This window comes from Ceratotherium simum, chromosome 15 (genome assembly GCF_057802395.1).
Source record: "Ceratotherium simum simum isolate JZ-2026a chromosome 15, ASM5780239v1, whole genome shotgun sequence".
NCBI classification, from domain to species: domain Eukaryota; kingdom Metazoa; phylum Chordata; class Mammalia; order Perissodactyla; family Rhinocerotidae; genus Ceratotherium; species Ceratotherium simum.
Genome location: NC_141914.1, coordinates 23,462,353 through 23,484,341, shown reverse-complemented (window position 1 = coordinate 23,484,341; position 21,989 = coordinate 23,462,353). Strand labels below are relative to the sequence as shown.

At 40.8% G+C, this 21,989-nt stretch overlaps 2 protein-coding genes across 9 annotated transcripts in view; both read left to right on the top strand.

Annotated features, from left to right (window-relative positions):
* The window catches only part of LOC101398802 (protein mono-ADP-ribosyltransferase PARP9), a 33,430-nt gene extending 26,484 nt beyond the window's left edge, over positions 1-6,946 (top strand). For 7 of the 8 annotated variants that reach the window (XM_087439691.1, XM_087439694.1, XM_087439693.1 and 4 more), the window contains exon 11: positions 1,932-6,946. In XM_087439691.1, coding sequence (XP_087295817.1) covers positions 1,932-2,308 — 377 coding nt within the window. In that variant the 3' untranslated portion in view covers positions 2,309-6,946. The remainder of the gene's footprint in view (positions 1-1,931) is intronic. The other variant, XM_087439697.1, reaches the window with a different exon arrangement.
* Positions 6,947-21,181: 14,235 nt separating this feature from the next.
* The window catches only part of KPNA1 (karyopherin subunit alpha 1), a 75,496-nt gene continuing 74,688 nt past the window's right edge, over positions 21,182-21,989 (top strand). Inside the window, exon 1 of the mRNA XM_087439687.1 lies at positions 21,182-21,339. The gene's annotated coding sequence lies outside the window, so the exon portion shown is untranslated. The remainder of the gene's footprint in view (positions 21,340-21,989) is intronic.

Genomic DNA, 21,989 nt, shown 5'->3' with positions numbered 1-21,989 from the left:
GTTGCTTCCTCCTCTGTGCTCCTGCACATCCTCCATTCCTTTGTACATCTATAACTCTTAACACATACGAAAACGTACAGTCCCACAAAAGTCAGGTGTGGGACCTGTGTTCTTTATGCTTCATGATCCCATGTCCCCAGATGTGAAAAACTCCATCTTGACAGTTCAGGATACACTCAGTCATTTTCTCTAAGTGACTTCGGAGTTTAAACTCAGTTCCTGCCAGGTCTTGCCCCTTCTTCTTCTCTTCTCTCTGAGTGCTCTAGATGATGGGACAGGCATTGTGGGGAGGGTGCTCTAGTTCATGGCCCCCATCTGTCCTCTGCCCCACAGTGTGCTTTGCTAGATAAACCAACCTGGGCTTTGGTCATTAGCACCCTCCTGTGCTTAAATTTCTGGTGCCCTTTGCTCTTAGGTAGTTTCTACACAGGGCACCCTGTTTTTCATGCTGAGAGAATTCTTTTCTGGGCCATGTCTGTGCCCCTCTTACAGCGCAGGAAATCTTTGAGTGTGCACATCCTCCAAGCTGAAATGTGGGGTCTCGTGTGGCAGTCCTTATCTGTTCTGGACATCTTCCCCAGCCACTGCCACGTTCTCCCCAAGTGCCAGGCTGGATGAGGGGGCTGCACCCAGCGGGGTCAGGCAACGGTCCCTTCTGCTCTGAAAGTCCCCCTGATTTTTCTAAGATTTCTATTCTTCTGCTCCATCTTGACTCCTAGGGCTGTCTTGAGGGAGTGGGGCAGTGAAGTGAGCCCCTTCTCAGCGTCCCGAAGAGTTCTAGTATGTCCTCTCTGATTCTTCGCTTCCCACCAGGTGGAAGGAAGAACTTTTATTTATCTCCAAGTGAGAAAACTACTCTTAGAATAGTTTGTATTCTTCTCTCCTGTGTTATATATGATATAAACTCCATGCTCTGAATTCTTCAGGCTTTTAGCCTTTTGGTTCAAAAGACCCTTTTCCTCTCTCAGAAAACCTAACTCTGAAAGCCACACTTTCGAGACCATATTCCCTGCTTTGATTAAAAATAATTATATATGATCATATATATGTATATTCAATTGACTTTGTTCTATGCTTAACTTTTTTGCCCCTGACGTAATAAGTAGGAAGAACTCAATGGTTGGAGGAACAAAGAGGAAAAAGAAACTCTTAGGAAAGTAATCTTTGATTTTTATCACCAAATATTTCCTTGCCAGATAAAATTGTATTATATTTTATCTGTTTACATGTGGAGAGTTCCCTTTGTGAACTTTTGAGAATAGGGATCATGTCTTAGTCATTGCTGAAGATCTAGAGCTGTAGTGTCCAATATGGTAGCCACTAGCCACATGTGGCTATTGAGCACTTGAAATGTGGTTAATCCGAATTGGGACGTGCTGTAAGTATAAAATATACACTGAATTTTAAAGACCACTTAACCAAAGAACGTAAAATATCTCCTTAATAATTTTTTACATTGATTACATGGTGAAATGATAACATTTTGGATTAATAGGTTAAATAAAAATATTATTAAATTAATTTCACCTATTTCTTTTTACCTTTTTTAATGCGGCCACTAGAAAATTTAAATTGCACACGTGAATCACATTGCATTTTGTTGTTCAGTGCTGCTCTGGAGCCTGAAACAGTGTTTGGTTAAGTCCCAAGTAAATGTAAAGAAAGAGGGAGGGAGGGTGGAAGGAAGGAGGGAGGAAGGAAAGAACGAAGGAAGGAAGGTATATTTAAACATAGGCTATTACTGAGTTGTTGATATCTGATAATTTGTCTGAAGGAAACAACTTTGGGTGTCTTTGCTACAGACACAGGGATTTGGGACCAGGAGGTGGTGTTTATTCGGAGGACTGGAGAGAGAATATACACTAGTACCCAAATAGGCAATATGACTCACCAGATCATAATAATCTTTTAAATTTTTTTTCTTTTATCAGACCCAAAATATGGAGCTGGCATATACTTCACCAAGAACCTCAAAAACCTAGCATCCCAGTTCAAGAAAACATCTGCCACAGATAAGCTGATCTATGTGTTTGAGGCTGAAGTACTCACAGGCTCCTTCTGTGAGGGTCATCAGTTAAATATTGTTCCTCCACCATTGAGTACTAGTGCCATAGATAGCCATGACAGTGTGGTTGACAAAGTTAGCAGCCCTGAAACCTTTGTTATTTTTAGTGGCACGCAGGCTATGCCTCAGTATTTGTGGACTTGCACCCAGGATCATGTACAGTCACAGGATTACTCATTTGGACAAATGATGCTGTCTCCACAGCAGATTTGGAGAGGATCAAGTGGCAGCCCTGTTGACTAACTTCCACATCATGTTAACAACTGGCATGGCCTTGCTTTGGAGAAACTAACCAAATAATGATCATCAGTGACTCAAAGAGTGGTTTGAATATGTCAAATGGTTGTCTGTGTAGATTGATTGGGTTATTGGGTTATTGAAGCCACATACTAGCATCTTGGTGCCTTCATCTTTGTCTTCATCTCTTGGGGTTGGGGTGGGTAGATACCAACTAAAACACTCTCAGAACCATTCCTTCTCCTTCAATTTGTCCGTTCATCTCCTTTACTACAGGTAATAGTAAAGATTTTTCACTTGTAATGAGGAGATTTTTCTAGTATATAATCCAAGCCTTCTAATTTTTAAAATGATAGTGTAACATATTAGGACAGCAAGATGATTTTAGATTTTCCAGGAATCTGATACAGTGTTTTAGGTTTCAAAAGAAATCACCTTTATCTGAGTAAGTGGCTTTGAAGAATTACATGTAAAATGAAACTATTTGAAATGAAAGGACATCAAAAGCCTGATATTCTACCGACGTCCTGTTTGGATTCAGCCATATCAAGCAATGCCACTCAAGCACCATGAGGCCCAATAATTAATTCACCAACTATTTGCTGATCACCAGATGTGTTTCAGTCACTTTCTGGGTGCTGAGAATAAGATGTTGAACAAAACAAATGTCTTCATAAAGCTTTCAGGCTGAATAATCAGAGAGGCAGCGATGGACAACTTAACAAGTGTGATTGGGTATAACAAAAGAGGAATTACAGATTCTTTAGAAAAATTTAAAGGAGAGAGGGATAAATTAATCAGAGGTTGGGAGGAAGGCCTTCTAAAGAAAGTGAAACTCAAGCAGAGACCTGAAGAATTTGTAAGAGTTAGGCGAGTAAGAGATGCAGCAAATCGGGAGCAGAGACAGAAGGGTATTTTATGCAGAGAGAATAGCTCTTACAGAGGCTGAACCCACTGTGACTATGCCCAAATTTGACTTCAGAGTTCTGCAATGTAGAAGCCAGCAAATCTCATCAAGCATCTCTTGCCTATTCAGAAATCCATGTTTCTCTAGAATTCCAAACTTTCCTGACCCTCACATCTTCAACCTCTTAGACAGAACACTTCCTCCTCCTCATCTGACCGTAACCAGAATTCTTCCTCTTGAAAGAAGCATGCTTATTGTCTCATATAGTATTTTCCTGGGATATGGGCAACAGGAGCCCTGCCTTGGACCTCTAGTTTGAGAGGGCCCCACTCTAGCCTTCCTCCAGCTGTGCTCATCTGCACAAGGTGAGAATCCACAGGGTCAAGAGCATTTATCCATTTGGAGCCCACACACCTCACTCTGAAAACACCCACTAGGTACCTGGAAACCCCAAATTTCCTGCCTACACAGCTCCAAGTCTATTTCCAGGGCCTGATTGGGCCTCTTTCTTGGGTCTCTCCTCCTAAGGGTGGGCTGTGCCATAGTCTGCATCAAGAAATGGCCAAGGGTGACCATTTGCAGGGATGGAACTTGCACATGAGGGCTGAGGTGTTCACATGCCTATGCATGAGGCCTGTGATACAGAGCTGAGGGTGAGAGTCCAGATTTGCAAGATCTAGCATATGTTTAATAGGGATTTCAAAAAAGAAGGGAGGAGAGGCAATGTTCACAAGGATAAGGAAAAAAAAAAAACCCATACCAAGAAACATCATAGTGAAACTGTAGACCCCCAAAGAGGTGATCTTAAAAGCAGCCAGAGAGGACAGCCAAATCATCCACAAAGGAATGACAATTAGACTGACAGCATACTTCTTGTGGTAGGCAGAATGATGCGTTCCCCCTGCCCATTGCAAAGATGTCCACACTTCAATCTCCTGAATCTGTGAATATGTCACCTTACATGGCAAAATGAATTTTGCAGATGTGATCAAGGTCACCCTTCAGATGGGAAGATTAGCCAGGATTATCCAGATGAGCTCAATCTAATTCTATAAGTCTTTCAAAGTAGAGAATCTTCTTAGCTGCTTCAAAAAGATGGCAGCATGAGAAGGATTTGATGCTTCGTGCTGATTTTGAGATATAGGAGGTTATGTGCAAGGACTAGAGAGAAACTTCTAGCGGCTAAGGGTGGCTCCCAGCTGACAGCCAGCAAGGAAACCGAGATCTCAGTCCTTTAACTCCATGGAACTGAATTTTGCCATCACCTAAGTGAGCAAGGAAATGGACTCAAAAGCTTCCGGAAAGGATTGAAGCAAGCCTGCTAACACTCTGATTTTAGCCCCATGAGACCCATACCTGACTTTTGACCTTTAGAACCATGAGACAATAAATTTGTGCTCTTTTAAGTCATTAAAGTTGTGGTAATTTGTTATGGCAGTAATAGAAAACGAATACACTTTTCACCAGCAACAATGGAAGCCTGAAGACATTAGTATAATATTTTCAAAGGGCTGAGCAAAATTAACTGTTAACCTAGAATTTTATAATAAGCTAAACTTTTATTTTGCCTTGATTTTGAATAAAGGCAGTCTCAGACCATCAAAAACTGAATTTACCAACAATAGATTCTCATTCAAGAAACTTAAAGATACACTTCAAGAAAGAGAGAAAAAACAAAGCAAAACTTAAGCTGCAAGAAGGCATGATGAGCAAAGAAATAGTAAATATTGATATATGTGAATTGTCTTTATGAAACAACATTAATAGGAATGTCTAATTTAGGGAATAAAATAAGACAAATAAAATACTGAAAAATGAACCATGTAAAATAGTGGAGTGATGACTACAGTTAAAGGGATTTAAAGTCCTTGTGTTGTTCAAGAGGAGATTAGTGTTATTAAGTTTATTATGCAGATTAAAATTTAAGGGCAGCCACTAAAAGAAGAGAAATAAAGTATCTAACTTCTAAATAGTAGACCAAAAAATGGAATGAAGAAAATCCAGGGGCCGGCCCTGTGGCATAGTGGTTAAGTTCAACGTGCTCCACTTCGGTGGCCTGGGGTTCACAGATTCGGATCCCGGGTGCAGACCTACACCACTTGTCAGCCATGCTGTGGCAGTGACCCACATACAAAATAGAGGAAGACTGGCACGGATGTTAGCTCAGGGTGAATCTTCCTCACCAAAAAGAAAAAAAATAAAGAAAATCCAGGGGCCAGCCCCATGGCCTAGTCGTTAAGTTCGGCGTGCTCCCCTTCGGTGGCCTGAGTTCAGTTCCTGGTTGTGGACCTACACCAGTCATCGGTGGCCATGCTGTGGCGGCGACCCACATACAAAATAGAGGAAGACTGGCACAGATGTTAGCTCAGGGCAAATCTTCCTCAGAAAAAGAAAAAAGAAAATCCAAAAAACACTGGCAAAGCAAGTAGGGGGAAGAAAGAATCAGGAGGGAAAAAAAGTGAGACAAATAGCACAAAATGGTAGAAATAATTCCAAATATATAAGTGATCTTAATATGTGTAATTTGGACTAACCTTGCTAGTTAAGTCACAGACTGATAGATTGGATTTTAAAAATCCAACTACATACTGTTTACAGGAGATATAAGAAAATCATTAAAATTACAGAAAGAATGAAATTAAAAAGAAAAAACGTAATTAGCAAACACTAACGAGAAGAAAGCTGGTGTTGCTATATTAATAATGACAACATAGATCTTAAGTAAAGAGTGTTATTAGGGATAAAGATGACTATTTGATAATAACAAAAGATTCAGTTAACCAGGAATAGATATAATGATAAACCTATATGCATTTAATAACATAGCCTCAAACTATATAAAACAAAACTGACAGAATTACAGGAAAAACTGAAAAATCCACTATGATAGAGATTTAACAGAGCTCTCTCAGTAACTAGTAGATGACACAGTAAAAAAAAAAATTAGTAAAACTATAGATGATTTGAACAACACAATTTTTACCTAATGTACATATATAGAACCCTCTACCTAACAATTAGAGAATACATAGCTTCTGAAGTGTATACACTGAACAGTTATGTATATTGAGCATATTCTAAGTTCAACAATTTTGAAGACATTCTCAACTGGACCATGTTCTGTGACCATCATCCATCATGTAATTAACTTAGAAATCAATAAAAAACAATAGTTTAAAAATAAATCCGTTTGGAAATTAGATGTATACCTCAAAATAACACCTCATGGGTTGTGAAAACTTAACAGAAATTAGAGAATATTTAGAACTGAATGATAATGAAACTATTACTGATACAGTTTGTGACATAAAGCTAAAATAGTGCTTAAATTATTCCTAACCTTAAAGCTTATATTAAGACAAAGGCAGAAATTAATCAGCTAAGATCAATTAATTCAGAAATTAATCCAACTTAAGAAAATCAGAATAACCTTGAAAAAAGAATAAAAACAGAAAATAACGGAAGCAAAACAAAACACAACAGAGAGAAGTAATAATGTCAACAGCTGTTTCTTTGTAAAGATTTTAAAATTGACAAATCTTTGGTAAGACTGATGAAGAAAAAACAAGAAAAGGTAGAAATAAAGAATTTAAGGAATAAAAAGAGGATGTAACTAAGATACATTAGAGATCTAAAGATAATAATACTAGAAACAATTTTGTGCTAATTGAAAATTTAGACAAAATATAGATTTTCTTAGAAAAATATAACTTACCAAAATTGACTGAAGAACTAGAAATCCTGAATATTCTAATAATATCTATTCAATAAGTTTAATCAGTGATTAAAATTTTACCTACCAAGTAAACAAGTACATACAATAGGCTAAGATGATTTTACTAGTGTGTTCTATCAAATCTTGAACAGATAATTCCAATCTTATATAAAATTTTCTAGAGAACAGAAATAGGGGAACACTCCCAACAAATTTTTCAGGGCTAGTTTAACCATGATACCAGAAATAGACAACAGTATAAAAGGAAAAATACAGACTGATTCATTTACATAAATAGACACACAAATCCTCATCCAAATATTAACAAATATAATTCAGCTCTGTATACATAAATAAATCACGGTCAAGTTGGATTTATCTCAGAAATGCAAGGATAATTTAACTTTAGAAAACCTATTAATGTAACTCACCATGTAAATATAAAGGGTATGCTCATTTCAATATATAGAGAAAAATCATTTGATAAACAATTCATAAAAATATATCTATCAAAAACCTAGAGTAAGCTTCATATTTCATGATAAAACATTAGAACAATTACCTAAAAAATCAGGAATGAGACAATGGATGCTTCCTATCACCACTTATCTTCAGCAATGACTTAGAGTTCCTGGCAAACACAGTAAAGACGAACAAAAAAAAACACTAAAAAAGGAGGAAAAAGAATGTCATTAATCATAGGAAATATGATGATGATGATTTCTATAGAAAATCCAAGAAAATCTGAAGACAAATTATTAGAATTAATAAAAGCATTCTGCAAGATTCTAAATAGAAGTTATACATAAATCAATTTCATTCCTATGCATGAGAAACAGTAAATGTAATGACCTTTTTTTATGATTACAATAGCAACAGCAAAATATAAGGTAAGTAGAAATAAATTTAACAAAAGATGTATAAAAACCTCATGAAAAAAATTACAAAACTTCACTGAAAGGCATTAAAGAATATCTAAATAAATGGAGAGATAAACTGTATCCTCATTGAGAGGAAGACTCAATATAATAGAGATGTCTATTCTCTAAAAATTAATCTTATCAATTCAATGCAATTTCAATGAAAGTCATTAGAGATTGTTTTCATAGAAACTGACGGAGTAATTATAAAATTTATATTAAATAAAAAGGCCCAAGAAGAGCCAAGGCAATTTTAAAGAAGAAAAAGAAAGTGGAGGTGACTTGACCTACAACATATGATTTATTATACAACTTACAGTAATCAAGATGTAATACTAGTGCACGGATGGACAAACAGACCAAATGAATAGAATAGAAAGGTCGAAAACAGACCTGTGCCAATATGGAAACTTGAGAATATATGTATCTTGAATATATATATATGTATCTCGAATATATAGATCTCAAATATATATGTATATATAGGTACTGAATATACATAAAATGTACATATAAGTTTATAGTTTATTATCTCAAATTTATATATTATATATACTACATAAAGTATATAAATACATATAAATATTCTGCAATATTTGTGATGTACCTTTTCACATTGCAGGCTTTATAGTGTAAATATTTTTATGGTACATTTAAAATTTTCCAGTAAATATTTGCATTTAGAAGCTAAGTACCATTTAAAAGTCAGAATTCATGTGATAAGGAATACAGTTGATTTCTTATTCAAGTTTCCATTTTCAAGTCAAAACTATTTGATGTTTGCATTTTTGCTCACTGGTTCTTTTTATTTTCTAAGTATCATGTGACTATCTATATGCATTCTTTTCTCAATATAGACCCTGAATGTTTGTATATATATGAATGACAGAGGTAAAATTGCAGATCACTGGGAAAACAATGGACCAATATCAAGCGATGATCTTGGACAACTGGTTAAGGAAATGCAAAACAATAAATTTGGAACCTAGGTGAGGTTCCCTAGAAGCAGACCCTGATATGGGGATTCTTGTTCAAGCGACTTATTGGTGAAGTACTCTTGGGAATATGGGATACCGCATAGGGCAGGGGGAAAGCTAGACCGAGTGTGGTCTCAGCTGAAGACTAGCTTCAGTCTGATTCCAAGGGAAAGCTCTAGAGCACAAATTGTACCATTACAGTAAGTTGAGCACTGTAGCAAAAGTTGGTCTTTTGAACTGATGTCAATTATTGGCCTAGGTCTGTCCTTGAGGGTGGGAGTGGGAGCCTTCCAGCAAGCTGGCTCCTGCTGGGCCTACAAGTCTTCAGGGAATGGGGCAGCTGTGAGTTATCAGCCAGCACTCACAGCAGGTAGGGGAATGAGTGTACTGGCCAGATGAAGGGGATACATCTGGCCAGTACAGGTGGGGAAGAGTGACCAACTGTCCTGATTTGCCTGACCGTCTAGGCTTTAGCACTCAAATTCCCACATCCTGGGAAACCCTCCCAGGACATACAAAAAAATCCCTGTCTTCTGTGATGGATGTGGAAGGTTGAGGGAAAAGTACAAAATCCATATGACAACCACAAAAATAGGGGCGGAAAGTGACACCGCTTTTAGTGTCAAATGGATATAGCATAGATTATTTGACTTCTATAGCCATTATCATTGTTTTTTTCCCCTGCCCCCTGATATTGGTAACCATGATGTGCAGTTCACAATAATGACCATCCATCGTTACGGCATTCTGAGTGATGTGACTTAAGTGTGCAATTTAAGTGTGTTGTAGTCATAAGCATTGGCAGTCCATCTTTGGATTTGCCTGTGGATTAACCATTGTGCCTTGTACAAGTTGAATTTTTTAACATTGTGAATATTGTGACCATGTTTTATAAGAGTGGAGATAATGAAAATGTGAATGATTATAATACCAACAGCAGCATGACCCAGACACCATAGCAAAAGAAAGCTTAATGACTGTAATGTTAATGACAGATGGTAGGACAAAATAACTGGCTTAAGAAGGTAAATAACAAAAACAGAGCATACTGTACAATATGCAGAGAATTTGGGATTGGGTATGTGTCTTGACATGAGTACAGCCATGTTTGGCCGCTCCATTGACCTACAGCCACCAGCACAAAAAGAAATACAAAGCTGCTTTCTGTGTGGTGGGAACTGGCCTTTTCCCGGGAACTGGCCTTTCTCCCACGGAGAGAGTTGCAAGTTGTAACATTTCAAGGCTCTTGGAGCGTCCTGGCCCGGAATGGACTGGCCATCTGTGCCGGGCTAGGACGATAACCAAAGAGAACAATGCACGTGCGCAACTACTGGGCTGGGACGTTAGCCAGGGGGCTCGGTGCACGTACGCCACTGATAACCATTTGTGCATGGGAACACTAAATGCTTGCTCTGCAAACTCTGTAATTGCTTACTCTGAAAATTACTGATGGTATAAAAACTGCTGGAAACTGAGCCTCAGAGAGAGTTCCACCTAGAGAGAGTTCCACCTGTGGAAGGGACACCTTGCCCAGGACGTGTGATCCTTGCCCAGCCGCGTCGATTGACAGAGCTCTCCCGGCAGTGGGGCGTGGATGTTGTGAGTAACTGATTTGATGTGAAGTAATTGATTTGATATGAAGTAATTGATTTGATGTGTTCTCTTTTCGGTTAACCTGGTGTTTCTCTTTCTGGTTGATTTGTGTCATTTCTCTTCAGCCGATGTGGGTGTTTTCCCTTTCCAGTCGAGCTGATGTTTTTTCCTTCTTAATATTTGACCTATTTGATCTGTTTGCAGACTGTCACCTTTACTATCCTCTATATAATAAAATATACCTTCAGTCCATTTGTTTGGAGTGGAAAGTGTCTTTTACGTCTCCGATCGAATCCCCGAACCTCTCTTAACATAATTGGCGCTGTGAGCAGGATTCGATTAAGGAGATGCCTTTCCTATTCAAACGAAAGGTAACTGAAGTCAAGGTGGAAGAAATTCCAGGATGGGAGGACCCTCCCTTTTGCACTCTGGCTGGGGAGTGGGCTCGTAAGTCAGGGTTATGTGAAGCTTGGGATGCTTGTCTGCAACGATTTGAACCGTTGGATGTGACCAAAGCTTTGCAGACGGTGGAAAGGAAAACTAAAGATGATGTTTCTTTTTTGGCACGGCACGGTTGGTGTTTGTTGACTGCTTATCGACGGGGTATAGAAGATACGGATAAGATACAGAAAGAGAAGGCACTCTTGGAAAAAGAAAATTCAGATTTGCAGTCTCGCTTGGCTATGATTCAATGTCAATATCATGCACTGGGAGATCAGGCTCGTAACTACCAAGCTATAGCAGAAAAGGCTGCTGTAAGAGTTGCCAAATATAAATATAGAAAGAGGAGAGGAAAGGTAAATGAACGAAAAGTTCATATGGCCATAGCATCGGCCGGTCCTAAGTGGGACCCAGACACATGGGATGGTGATATCTGGGATGATGATTCTGAAACTGATTATGAGGAAGAGGAAAACTGCCCAAACGCACAGAGGCATCGTCCTCTTCGCCGTTGGCGGATGGAAATGGATGGTAATCATCCTGTAAGGAAAGATGTGATTGAGGATTTTAACCAGCAAGAAATTTCTGATATTTTAGCCCGGGCTACACAAAAGCCTGGAGAAGCCATCATAACCTGGCTTGTTCGCCTATATGATATGGGCGCTACAGGAATTAATCTGGATGCAGGAGATGCTTTTAAATTTGTAATTTTGTCCAATGATCCAGTAATACGGGGAGCTTTCAGAGACTGGAGCATGAATGCTCACCCCCCAAATGATCGTGGACAAGACACTGATGGTACCACTTTATTGGCTCTTGCAGTAAAAGGAGCTCAAGATAAATACCCCACGGATGATATGTGGCCAGACACTAATAGACCCTGGTATACTTTAAAAGATTGTGTCCAAAAGATGAGAGAAGAAACCATGAAACGGGCTGTGTTTCTGGGGTGTGGTGAAGCTTTAAATGAAATGACTTTAAGTGTCCAGGTGCGAAACAAGTTGATAAAAACTGCACCTCCGGCATACAAACAAATAATTACAACCCTTCTCATGAATGAAACTGAAAGCCCTATATCAACACTTGCAGATAAGATTATGCAGCTAGCAGACTTGGGAGACTGGCAGACAACTGAAAACTCTCCAAGAAGAGAAAAAAGAGAAACATTCTTTAAAAAAGATAAAATAACTCGAGGTGATATGTTTTTGGCCCTACTCCAGGCAGGAGTACCTAAAGACCAGATTGATGGAGTTGACACTAGAGAATTATGGAAACTATATAAAGAAAAAGGGCTGAATGTAAAACAAGTGAACAGAAGGGACAGTATAAAGAATGCTTCCAACCCAGTGCCTACTGCACCTAGTGCACCACCTCCTCCCTTGGATCCTCTTCTTGCTGACTTATGTGATTGAGGGGAAGGCCAAACCTCTGTATCGATTAGTGCCACTATAAGAAAAGATATTAGACCACATGTACCAATTAAAATATTTTGGAAGAATGGATCTACAACTAGTGTGAAGGCACTTGTAGATACAGGGGCAGAGGCCACCCTTATCTATGGGAATCCAACTAAGTTTCAAGGTACATCAATTCTGATAACTGGATTGGGAGGAAAAGAAATCCAGGCAGTTACCACTAATCTTTCTATGCAAATTGGGCAACTACCCCGGCACATATCTAGTTATGATTGTACCAATACCAGAATATATAATTGGGATTGATATTCTAAAAGGATTGACATTAAATTTGGCTGATGGACAATACCAATTTGCTATTAGAGCTTTGTCTTTTCATATTAATGCTGTAATTGTGGGATGTTTGCATCATGAAGTAGAAATTCCACCTGCCACACAAGTGATCAATCAAAGACAGTATCGCATCCCTGGAGGACAACAAGAAATATCTGAGACCGTAGAAGATTATTTGGCTGTAAAAGTCCTTCGCAGAGTAACTACAGCCTGGAATAATCCTATCTGGCCTGTTAAAAAAGGTGATGGGACATGGAGAATGACTGTAGATTACAGAGAGCTAAACAAAGTGACTCCGGCTATTCAAGTGGCCGTCCCTGATTTGATTACTGATATAACAGAATCTCCTGTTACATGGGGTGTCTCATACGACCAATTGACTGAAGAACAACAAAAACATACCTGGTTTACGGATGATTCTGCCAAAATGATATCGGGCTCACGGAAATGGAAAGCAGTTGCCTATAACCCATCCACCCAACAAACAATTGTCACCACCGGAGATAATATGAGTAGCCAATATGCTGAACTTTATGCAGTGTATCAGGCACTTCAACAAGAACAGGGACAACAATGTCATATATATACTGATTCACGGGCAGTGGCACAAGGTTTGGCAATGTGGATGCCACAATGGAAAAAACATGATTGGAAAATTAATGATTAAAAAATATGGGAAAGGAATTTATGGGAATACATATGGTTATGGTGTCAAAACACGATTGTTACTGTATTTCATGTTGATGCTCACAGTTCTTTAATTTCTGCAGAACGAAAGCATAATTCTCATGCTGATCAGCTGGTGCAGATTCGTGCAACGCACAACCCAGGCTTAGCACAATGGGTCCACAAAAAGAGTGGACACTTGGAAGAACAAGCTTCATACAGGTGGGCACAACAAGGGGGAATCCTTGTCACCCATGATGATATTGCCACTGCAGTACAACAATGTCAGTTATGCCAACAGTTAAATAAACGGGGAGTTCCACACCCCTACCAAGGTCATATCCAAAAGGGATTATTTCCCGCCCATACCTGGCAAATAGATTGTATTGGACCATTGCCAAATTCTTGTGGATATACTTATGCCTGCACTGCTGTTGATACATATTCTGGTTATTTATTGGCTATGCCAGCTAAAGTGGCCACCCAACAGAGTGCCATAAAATTATTAGATACAATTAAGTTATATTATGAAACAGCAAGGCAAATTCAGAGTGACAACGGTTCCCACTTTACAGGTAAGTTGATTCAAACTTATACCAAGGAAAATCATATAGAATGGATTCATCATATACCTTATTACCCCCAAGCTGCAGGCCTCGTAAAACGAATGAATGGATTGCTTAAACAACAATTGAGGAAACTTGGTCATGGCTCATTAAAGGAGTGGCACAACCATCTAAGTACTGCTCCTCTGTCAAGGTTATTACCAGCAAAGATTACAGAAGTGACAACCGCCACCCATGAGTTTATGACCTTAACCTATTGGCCCCTGACTCAGTCTGCTAAACCGCCTTTTCGTGACACGGCTGAAGCGGCTGGATTGGATTTATCTACTGTTCATTCTATTCAATTGCCCCCTAAGAAGCAGTCTATAGTCCCTACTGGGATAGGGGTACAATTTCCCAAAAATACCTTTGGTTTGTTAAAAGGACGCTCTGGACTGGCAGCAAAAGGTATTGATGTACTAGGAGGAGTTATTGATCCAGATTATCAAGGAGAAATAAAATTTATATTATATAATGGTAGTGACACAGTACTAACTGTAGAGTCTGGGGAACGAGTGGGACAATTATTGGTGCTTCCCCTCCTGACTCCAAATGTGTCACAAGGACAACCTCCAAGTGAATTAACTAAAAGAGGAATGCAAGGATTTGGGTCCACAGATGGATGGAAACCTGAAGCAAAGGTGTGGGTGACACATCCACCCAATGCGGCTCCACGTGCCGCGGAAGTAGTGGCCCAAGGGCCCACTGCAACGCTCATAGTAATGTATCCAGGAAATGAACAATTATATCATGTTCCTAAAAATTCTGTTTCTTTGCGTGAATAGATATTCCTGCTGTGTTTGCTATGCTGTGCTGCACTTCCATGTCTGCTGCAGACCTACATGCCAACTAATGTCTCCGTAGGACAACCTTTGACCCTGCACTGCTGGCTCTACACCAGTGGGACCTATAACCTGGACTATGAATGGCCGAGAAATTTGGTCTCAGAAACATCAAGCAATCTCTCGGTACAAGCCCATATCTGATCAGTCACGCAGAACTAGTTATAATTTCTCCATTGCTCTGTCTTCTGTTACCCTCCGTGATGGGGGCTGGTATTAAATGGAAGAAGGGAAATCCAGATTCCCCATTTCTTAAAGAAGCTCGATTTATTAGCATCCTTCCTAATACCACTAGTCCTCTTAAAAACACTAATCTATGGTTACATTTAGCTCATACAGTTCTTAATGAAACTGCTTTTTGTCTCAGAAACAGTAATAATCCTTCTGGACTTCTGCAAGCTAATCTGTTGGGTCTAGGTGTTACTTTACCTAATGTGTTACATGCTAAAGTTACTGTCCCTCATTCTTTAGTAAAGATGCCCATATCTGGAGTGACTTCCACTACATGTTACTGTATTAATTGTACATATATTCCATTCTATTGTAATAAGACTATCTCTGTTAGTATTCCTACCCCCTCACGATTACCTGCTGGATATTTCTGGTTATGTGATAATGCTGCGTATTCACACATTCCAACTGACACATCTGCTGCATGTGGTATTGGCCCAATAGTTCCCCTTATAGCCGCTTTCCCTACCAAGAATTCTCGAGTGAAACGAGCACTCACTGCAGATTGTGACCCTCATGTTAACCTTCTTCCCATCTCTACTGTGGCAACGCTGGCCGCCCTTCTACTACCTGATCCTGGCCTAATTGTAGACAACCATCGTCAAATTGAACACCTTTCCTGCTTGTTGACACATGTAATGAATGATACTGTTAGAGCCTTCTTGGCTATATCTCAAGAATTACAAGAACTGCGTAGAGAGACTCTTATACAACGAGCTGCTTTAGACTATTTGTTTCTTCTTCATCAAACACCTTGTACTAAAATACCGGGTATGTGTTGTTTCAATGTATCAGATCAAACTAATGTTATCTTTGATACTGTACATGATTTGCAAGATCAAGTTAATAACATTTCATATTCTAAGGGGTTGTTTGATTGGTTACCTTGGGGTTTGGGTCCTTTATTGCGAGATAGTTTTATAATTATTGTAGTCATTGGATTTTGGATTCTTGGATGTGCCTTATGTACTTGCGTACGAAGTTCATTGTCTGTGCGTATGGTGTCTTATGGTTAATGAAGACGGCCACGGCCGAATATGTCTTGACATGAGTACAGCCATGTTTGGCCGCTCCATTGACCTACAGCCACCAGCACAAAAAGAAATACAAAGCTGCTTTCTGTGTGGTGGGAACTGGCCTTTTCCCGGGAACTGGCCTTTCTCCCACGGAGAGAGTTGCAAGTTGTAACATTTCAAGGCTCTTGGAGCGTCCTGGCCCGGAATGGACTGGCCATCTGTGCCGGGCTAGGACGATAACCAAAGAGAACAATGCACGTGCGCAACTACTGGGCTGGGACGTTAGCCAGGGGGCTCGGTGCACGTACGCCACTGATAACCATTTGTGCATGGGAACACTAAATGCTTGCTCTGCAAACTCTGTAATTGCTTACTCTGAAAATTACTGATGGTATAAAAACTGCTGGAAACTGAGCCTCAGAGAGAGTTCCACCTAGAGAGAGTTCCACCTGTGGAAGGGACACCTTGCCCAGGACGTGTGATCCTTGCCCAGCCGCGTCGATTGACAGAGCTCTCCCGGCAGTGGGGCGTGGATGTTGTGAGTAACTGATTTGATGTGAAGTAATTGATTTGATATGAAGTAATTGATTTGATGTGTTCTCTTTTCGGTTAACCTGGTGTTTCTCTTTCTGGTTGATTTGTGTCATTTCTCTTCAGCCGATGTGGGTGTTTTCCCTTTCCAGTCGAGCTGATGTTTTTTCCTTCTTAATATTTGACCTATTTGATCTGTTTGCAGACTGTCACCTTTACTATCCTCTATATAATAAAATATACCTTCAGTCCATTTGTTTGGAGTGGAAAGTGTCTTTTACGTCTCCGATCGAATCCCCGAACCTCTCTTAACAGTATGGTAGACAAGAGGATGTAAAAGCACATATAGAGACTGAATCTTATACGTTTGGGATGAGATAGACAAGTACTTCAAAATCAATCAGAAGTTTTTGTTTCCCCAAAAGACCCAATGCTCAGTTGAACATAGTGGCTGCTGAATTATCGTGGGCATATCTCATGAACCAACATGCATTATTGTATTGTGCGTTTGATTGCTCTATGGAACCAAGTAAAGTTACATTTCCTAATTCAAAATAACGTTCCCCCTAGCTCTTAAGGTAACTTGACTTGAAAAATGGAGTTCTGTCTATCAAGATTTGAGGAAACCACAAACACATAAAACAAATGGTGTTACATCTTGTCCAAAGACAAAGTAGACTTGGCTCATTTATTTGTTTTCTGTGCAAATGTTAATTTTGACAAATTCTATTCAGTCTCTAAACTTAAAGAAAATGAAACAATCTCAACTGCTAAACACCTTATACACAGCGCTGCTAAAAGAGGGGTGTGGTTTGATTACCTGTGATCTGGAGGTTTTCATAATGTGTTTGGTCATTTCAGTTTCCTCAAAATGTGCAGAATCATTTAATGAAATTTTTGACTTTATAGAAATGGAAGGAGATAGCTTCCTTAAACATATGCCTGCAAGATGGCTATCATTGTTGCCAGCCATAGAAAAGATGTTAAAATGTTGGCCTGCCATAAAATCATATTTTCAAAGTGTGGAACAAGAATAATGTCCTGCTCCAATTTGGAAATATGCTGAGGATGAGAATGGAGAGCATTGCAGTGAAACAGAAATAAACATGCTGGTTCTCCAAAACTGTCTGATAATCCTTGAAGAGGCCACAAAGAGTCTAGAGAAAGATAAACCAACTGCACCTGAGTTATTCAATGTTATATGTAGGTTGTGGCAAAAACTCCAACAGACAAAAAAAAAAAAAGACTAACTTTTTGGAAATAAGACGGTTTTAGAACTGTAAAAAAAAGTCCCTAGAAAAAGGCAAGCAAGTTAAACAGAACTGTCTGAATTTTTTTTACTAAAACTAAACTTATTTGGAATCTAACTTCAATTTTACAAGTTCAAATTTCCTCTGTGTTTTAAAATGATTTTCCTTGGGGAAGGGAGTTCTAACTTATGATAACATACAATGTGCTTTGCAGTGTTTTAAAAACGACTGGCATTTTAGATACGGAGAGCCTATATGGTTAATTTATAGATGCAAAGGACCTGATTGACAAACAGCTGGTTTACCAAAGCAAGTCTGTAGAAACAAAGTGGGTAGACATTTTGGAGAGCTGGAAAGGAATTCCTACAAGTTCAGAAACCTGCTGTGCTAGTAAATAAAATCCTAAGTTTTTTACGCTCAAACACTTTTGTTGAGAGAATATTTAGCTTGGTGTTATTTACCTCGACAACAGGAATCAATGCAATGCAGGCAGAAGAACAGAGCTGTAAGTCAAAATTAATTTTATACTTGACTATATTCAGTTTTATCATTATGTAAAAGAAAAGAAAGATGTCCTAAAGGCTCCAAGAAGTTCAGAGAAGTATTAATGGAAAAGGAAACTGAAAGAATAAAAATATCCCACTGTATCATAGCACAGAATGAAACATGTTATTTTTATTTAATATAGGTAATATCTGTTTAATTACTTCTATTGTATTTACATTCTCCTTTAAAAACTTCTTACATTTACATATCTTAAGAATATAGAATAATATAGTCTACAAAATTTAAATATGCAATAGAGTTAAAAAAAGAGTTAAATTGCTGTACCCAGACACAGAAAGAAACATAAAAATATTGTGTTATAAAAATAGTTACATTTTTCTCACACATATTATTTGCTTAATTAATCCTTCTACTAATTATTACTAGTTGCCACTTTTAGCTAGTCCTATTGCTATTTTGTTTAAGTAACAGCATTTATGCAACAGAAGAGAAATACAACAGAATATAACATGTGTATAATTACTATATATTATTATTTTCACACCCATCAGACTGGCAAAAATAAAAAAAGTCAGATATTTCCAAACGTTTGCAAGGATGTTTAGAAAACAGAATCTTATACGTTGCTTGTGGAGTATAAACTGATACACTATTTCGCTTTGTCATATAACTCAGCAATATCTAGTATATTAGTTTTCTAATGCTATGTAAAAAATTACCAGAAACCTTGTGGCTTAAAACACATTTACTATCTCACAATTTCTGTGGGCCAGGAGTCCAGGCACAGCTTATCTGGTTTCTCTGCTCAGGGTCTCATAAAGCTGCAACCAAGGTATAAGTCAGTCTGTTTTCACACCTGGAGGCTTGACTGGGGAAGAGTCGGCTTCCAAGCTCTCTCAGGTTGTTGGCAGAACTCATTTCCTCGCAGTTGTAGGACTGAGGGGCCTGGCTTCTTACTGGCTGTCAGCTGGAGGCTGCACTCGGGTCCTAGAAGCCATCTGCAGTTCCCTGCCATGTGGCCCTCTCCATAGGCAGTTCACAACATGACGGCTCACTTCTTCAAGGCCAGCAGGAGAGTGTCTAGCTCTGGTCTGCTAAGATAGAGACATAAAGGGAAATGTAATAAAAGGAGTGACACCCCATCGTCTTTGCCATATTCTATTGACTCCAGAGGTAGGCATTATACAGGGCAACACCAGGGGCCAAAGATCATGGGGGCGATCTCAGAATTCTGCCTACCACATCTAGTAAAATTAAAGATGCAATGTCCTAGGATCTAGCAGTTTCCTTATACACATGAAGATACGTACAAGAATGTTCATAGCAGCATTGCTTGTAACAGAAAAACTATTGTTCTATAATTTTTAAATTTTTCAAAATACAAAAAGATATAGTCAGAGAGACATTAGCTAATAAAACACGATGTGTGGTATAACACTTTTGTCAAAGTAACATATATATAGGAATTCTTCTCCAGCAACTGTTGTTGTCTTGAACAAATCCTACCGCCACCGAGAACAACTGGACAAAATATAAAAAACATTAAGGCATTAACGAGCTACCATGGCAGTGAGAACTTGTGGGTCCAAGATCTGGAAGAAAAGGGAAGCCATGCGAGGCGAGCCTGATGGTTGCCATCACTTTTCCACCGGAGGTGATTGCTAATTCTGAAAGCAGTGGCTGAAAAACCGAGGTCTCAGGATGTTGAGGAGGCCCAGCCATAGAGGAGAGGCCCTAGTAAATACCCCACACTTTTGGTTGGGACTCTCAAGGCCTACCCTCACTAGGACTAAGGGTGAACTGGAAATAAACTAGCTTTCACAAAGACTTAAACTCTGAAGAAAGAGAGTCCAACTCTGAGTAATTTTAGCTTCTGATTGGGATAAAGTGATGTGTCCTCAATTTAGCTGTGGTCAGGCATACTTGCTCCTAAGTCCCCGCCTTAGAACACCTTCCCTTTCTCCAGCCCCTTTGCTCAAACTCACCTCTCACCCTAGTCAACACACCGTCAGTGGGGAATACTGATGGAGCTGAGAGAGCTCCAGGACAAATGAACATGGCATAGCCCAGGATTCCGCTAGCGTGGTCCTCTCTCCCGCATTTATAAATGTATTACTCGACCTCATCTCTTTCGCCTTGCTTCCTGGTGGGTGTTTTAAATCAATCTGATATCCCATGTCACTCGTGAGACTTTCTATTCCCCGACCTTTGCTTGGCTGGCTTCGGTCTTTCTTCTTTTGAAGCCACTGCTCAAAAAGAAATTCCCCAAAAAGAATTTTTTCAAACTTAGCAGTAACAATGATTTGCCCCAAGTCTTCGTTTGAGAGCATTTAGTGAGAGTTAAAGCAAGTATTTGCGTTTCACTTAATTTCTTAGTGATTTCTGATGCTCCTCATACATTATCAGGCAAAGGGGATGGGAGAGAACTAAAAGAAGGAATACCCAGAAGCTTCCTCAAACGTGCTGCATGTGAATGCCTTAGACATGAGGCGCCGACTTTTAAGACGTTTGTAATACTCCCTCAGCCTTCCTTCGTTTCACCATTCATTCAGCAAACGTGGCTTAAATATCAACCAAGTTAGAGGCTAGCTATAGATAGAGGCGAGCGAAGATCCGTCGGCCCTGGAAGAGCTTCGAAGACAGGTGTGTAGACATAACTTTGCAATTTAACCTAAGAAGTACCGTTTCACTGCCACTCCATCACGATTCTCCGACCTCGGCCATTGACTGCGAACCTCGTCCTCAGCGAGACCTGCTCCCTGACCTCCGACTCCGCACAGACTCAGGCTAACCTCAAGGCTTCTAGAGGACGACGGTTGGAAGACTACGCCTCCCGGCAGCCTCTGCAGCAGGGCGGTGGAGGGGCGCGCACAGGCGCCTGGGCCGGTCCCCGCGCGCAGGCGCCCTGCGAACGCCGGCTGAGCTGGGTCTGGCTGCTGGGTGCGCGGCGGCGAGAGTGAGGCCTGGAGAGCACCGCCGCGGCGCGGGTCGGCTCTTCGAGGTTGTGCGCGGGCGGGGTACGGCGGGCAGACGAGCGAGCAAGTGGCTCCCCCCAGCAGAGGCACCGGGATCGGTTGCCTTGAGCCTGGTGAGTGCGAGGGCCCCGCGGCCCGGCCCCTCCCCCTCCCTCCGGCGGCTCGGTAGTCCTCGGCGGGACCCGGGAGAGGCCCCGGGGCAAGGGCGGGCGCCGGGGGCGCTCCAGCTCGGGTACCTGGGCCGGGGCCGCCACGGCGCGTCCGTGCGTCACGGGCCCAGCTGTCCTAACGGCCGCGCGGCCAGCGGAGGGGAAGGTGGGGGCGGGGAGCGCCTGTGCGAGGGCCATAGCGAGCGCCGGTCGAGGCGGGGCGGGGCGGCGGCGGGGTTGGACGCGGCGCCGGGGACTGCGGGGCGCCGAGGCAGCGGGGCGGAGAGGAGGCGAGCGCGGAGCCTGCGCTGCGGCCCGGCGCGAGCGGGCGGGGGTGGGCAGCGCGGAGCGCCGTGACTGGGGCAGGGAAGAGCGGGGGGGCGTGTAAGAATCCTGACCGAGGCGGGAAGGGACCACCTTGGGAATTCACAAGTTGCGGCCCGAGTCCGAGCCGGGGGCTGGGGGGGGGGGGGCGGGGTGGAGACGGACGACTGCAGTTTACAGATGTCATAACAACATGGGCCCGAAGCGGCTGACGGGGTGTGGTAATTATAGGAATGACAGAACTTCGTCTGCACACAGCGTGTGTAAGTGGTGATGCGAGGGGAACAGCG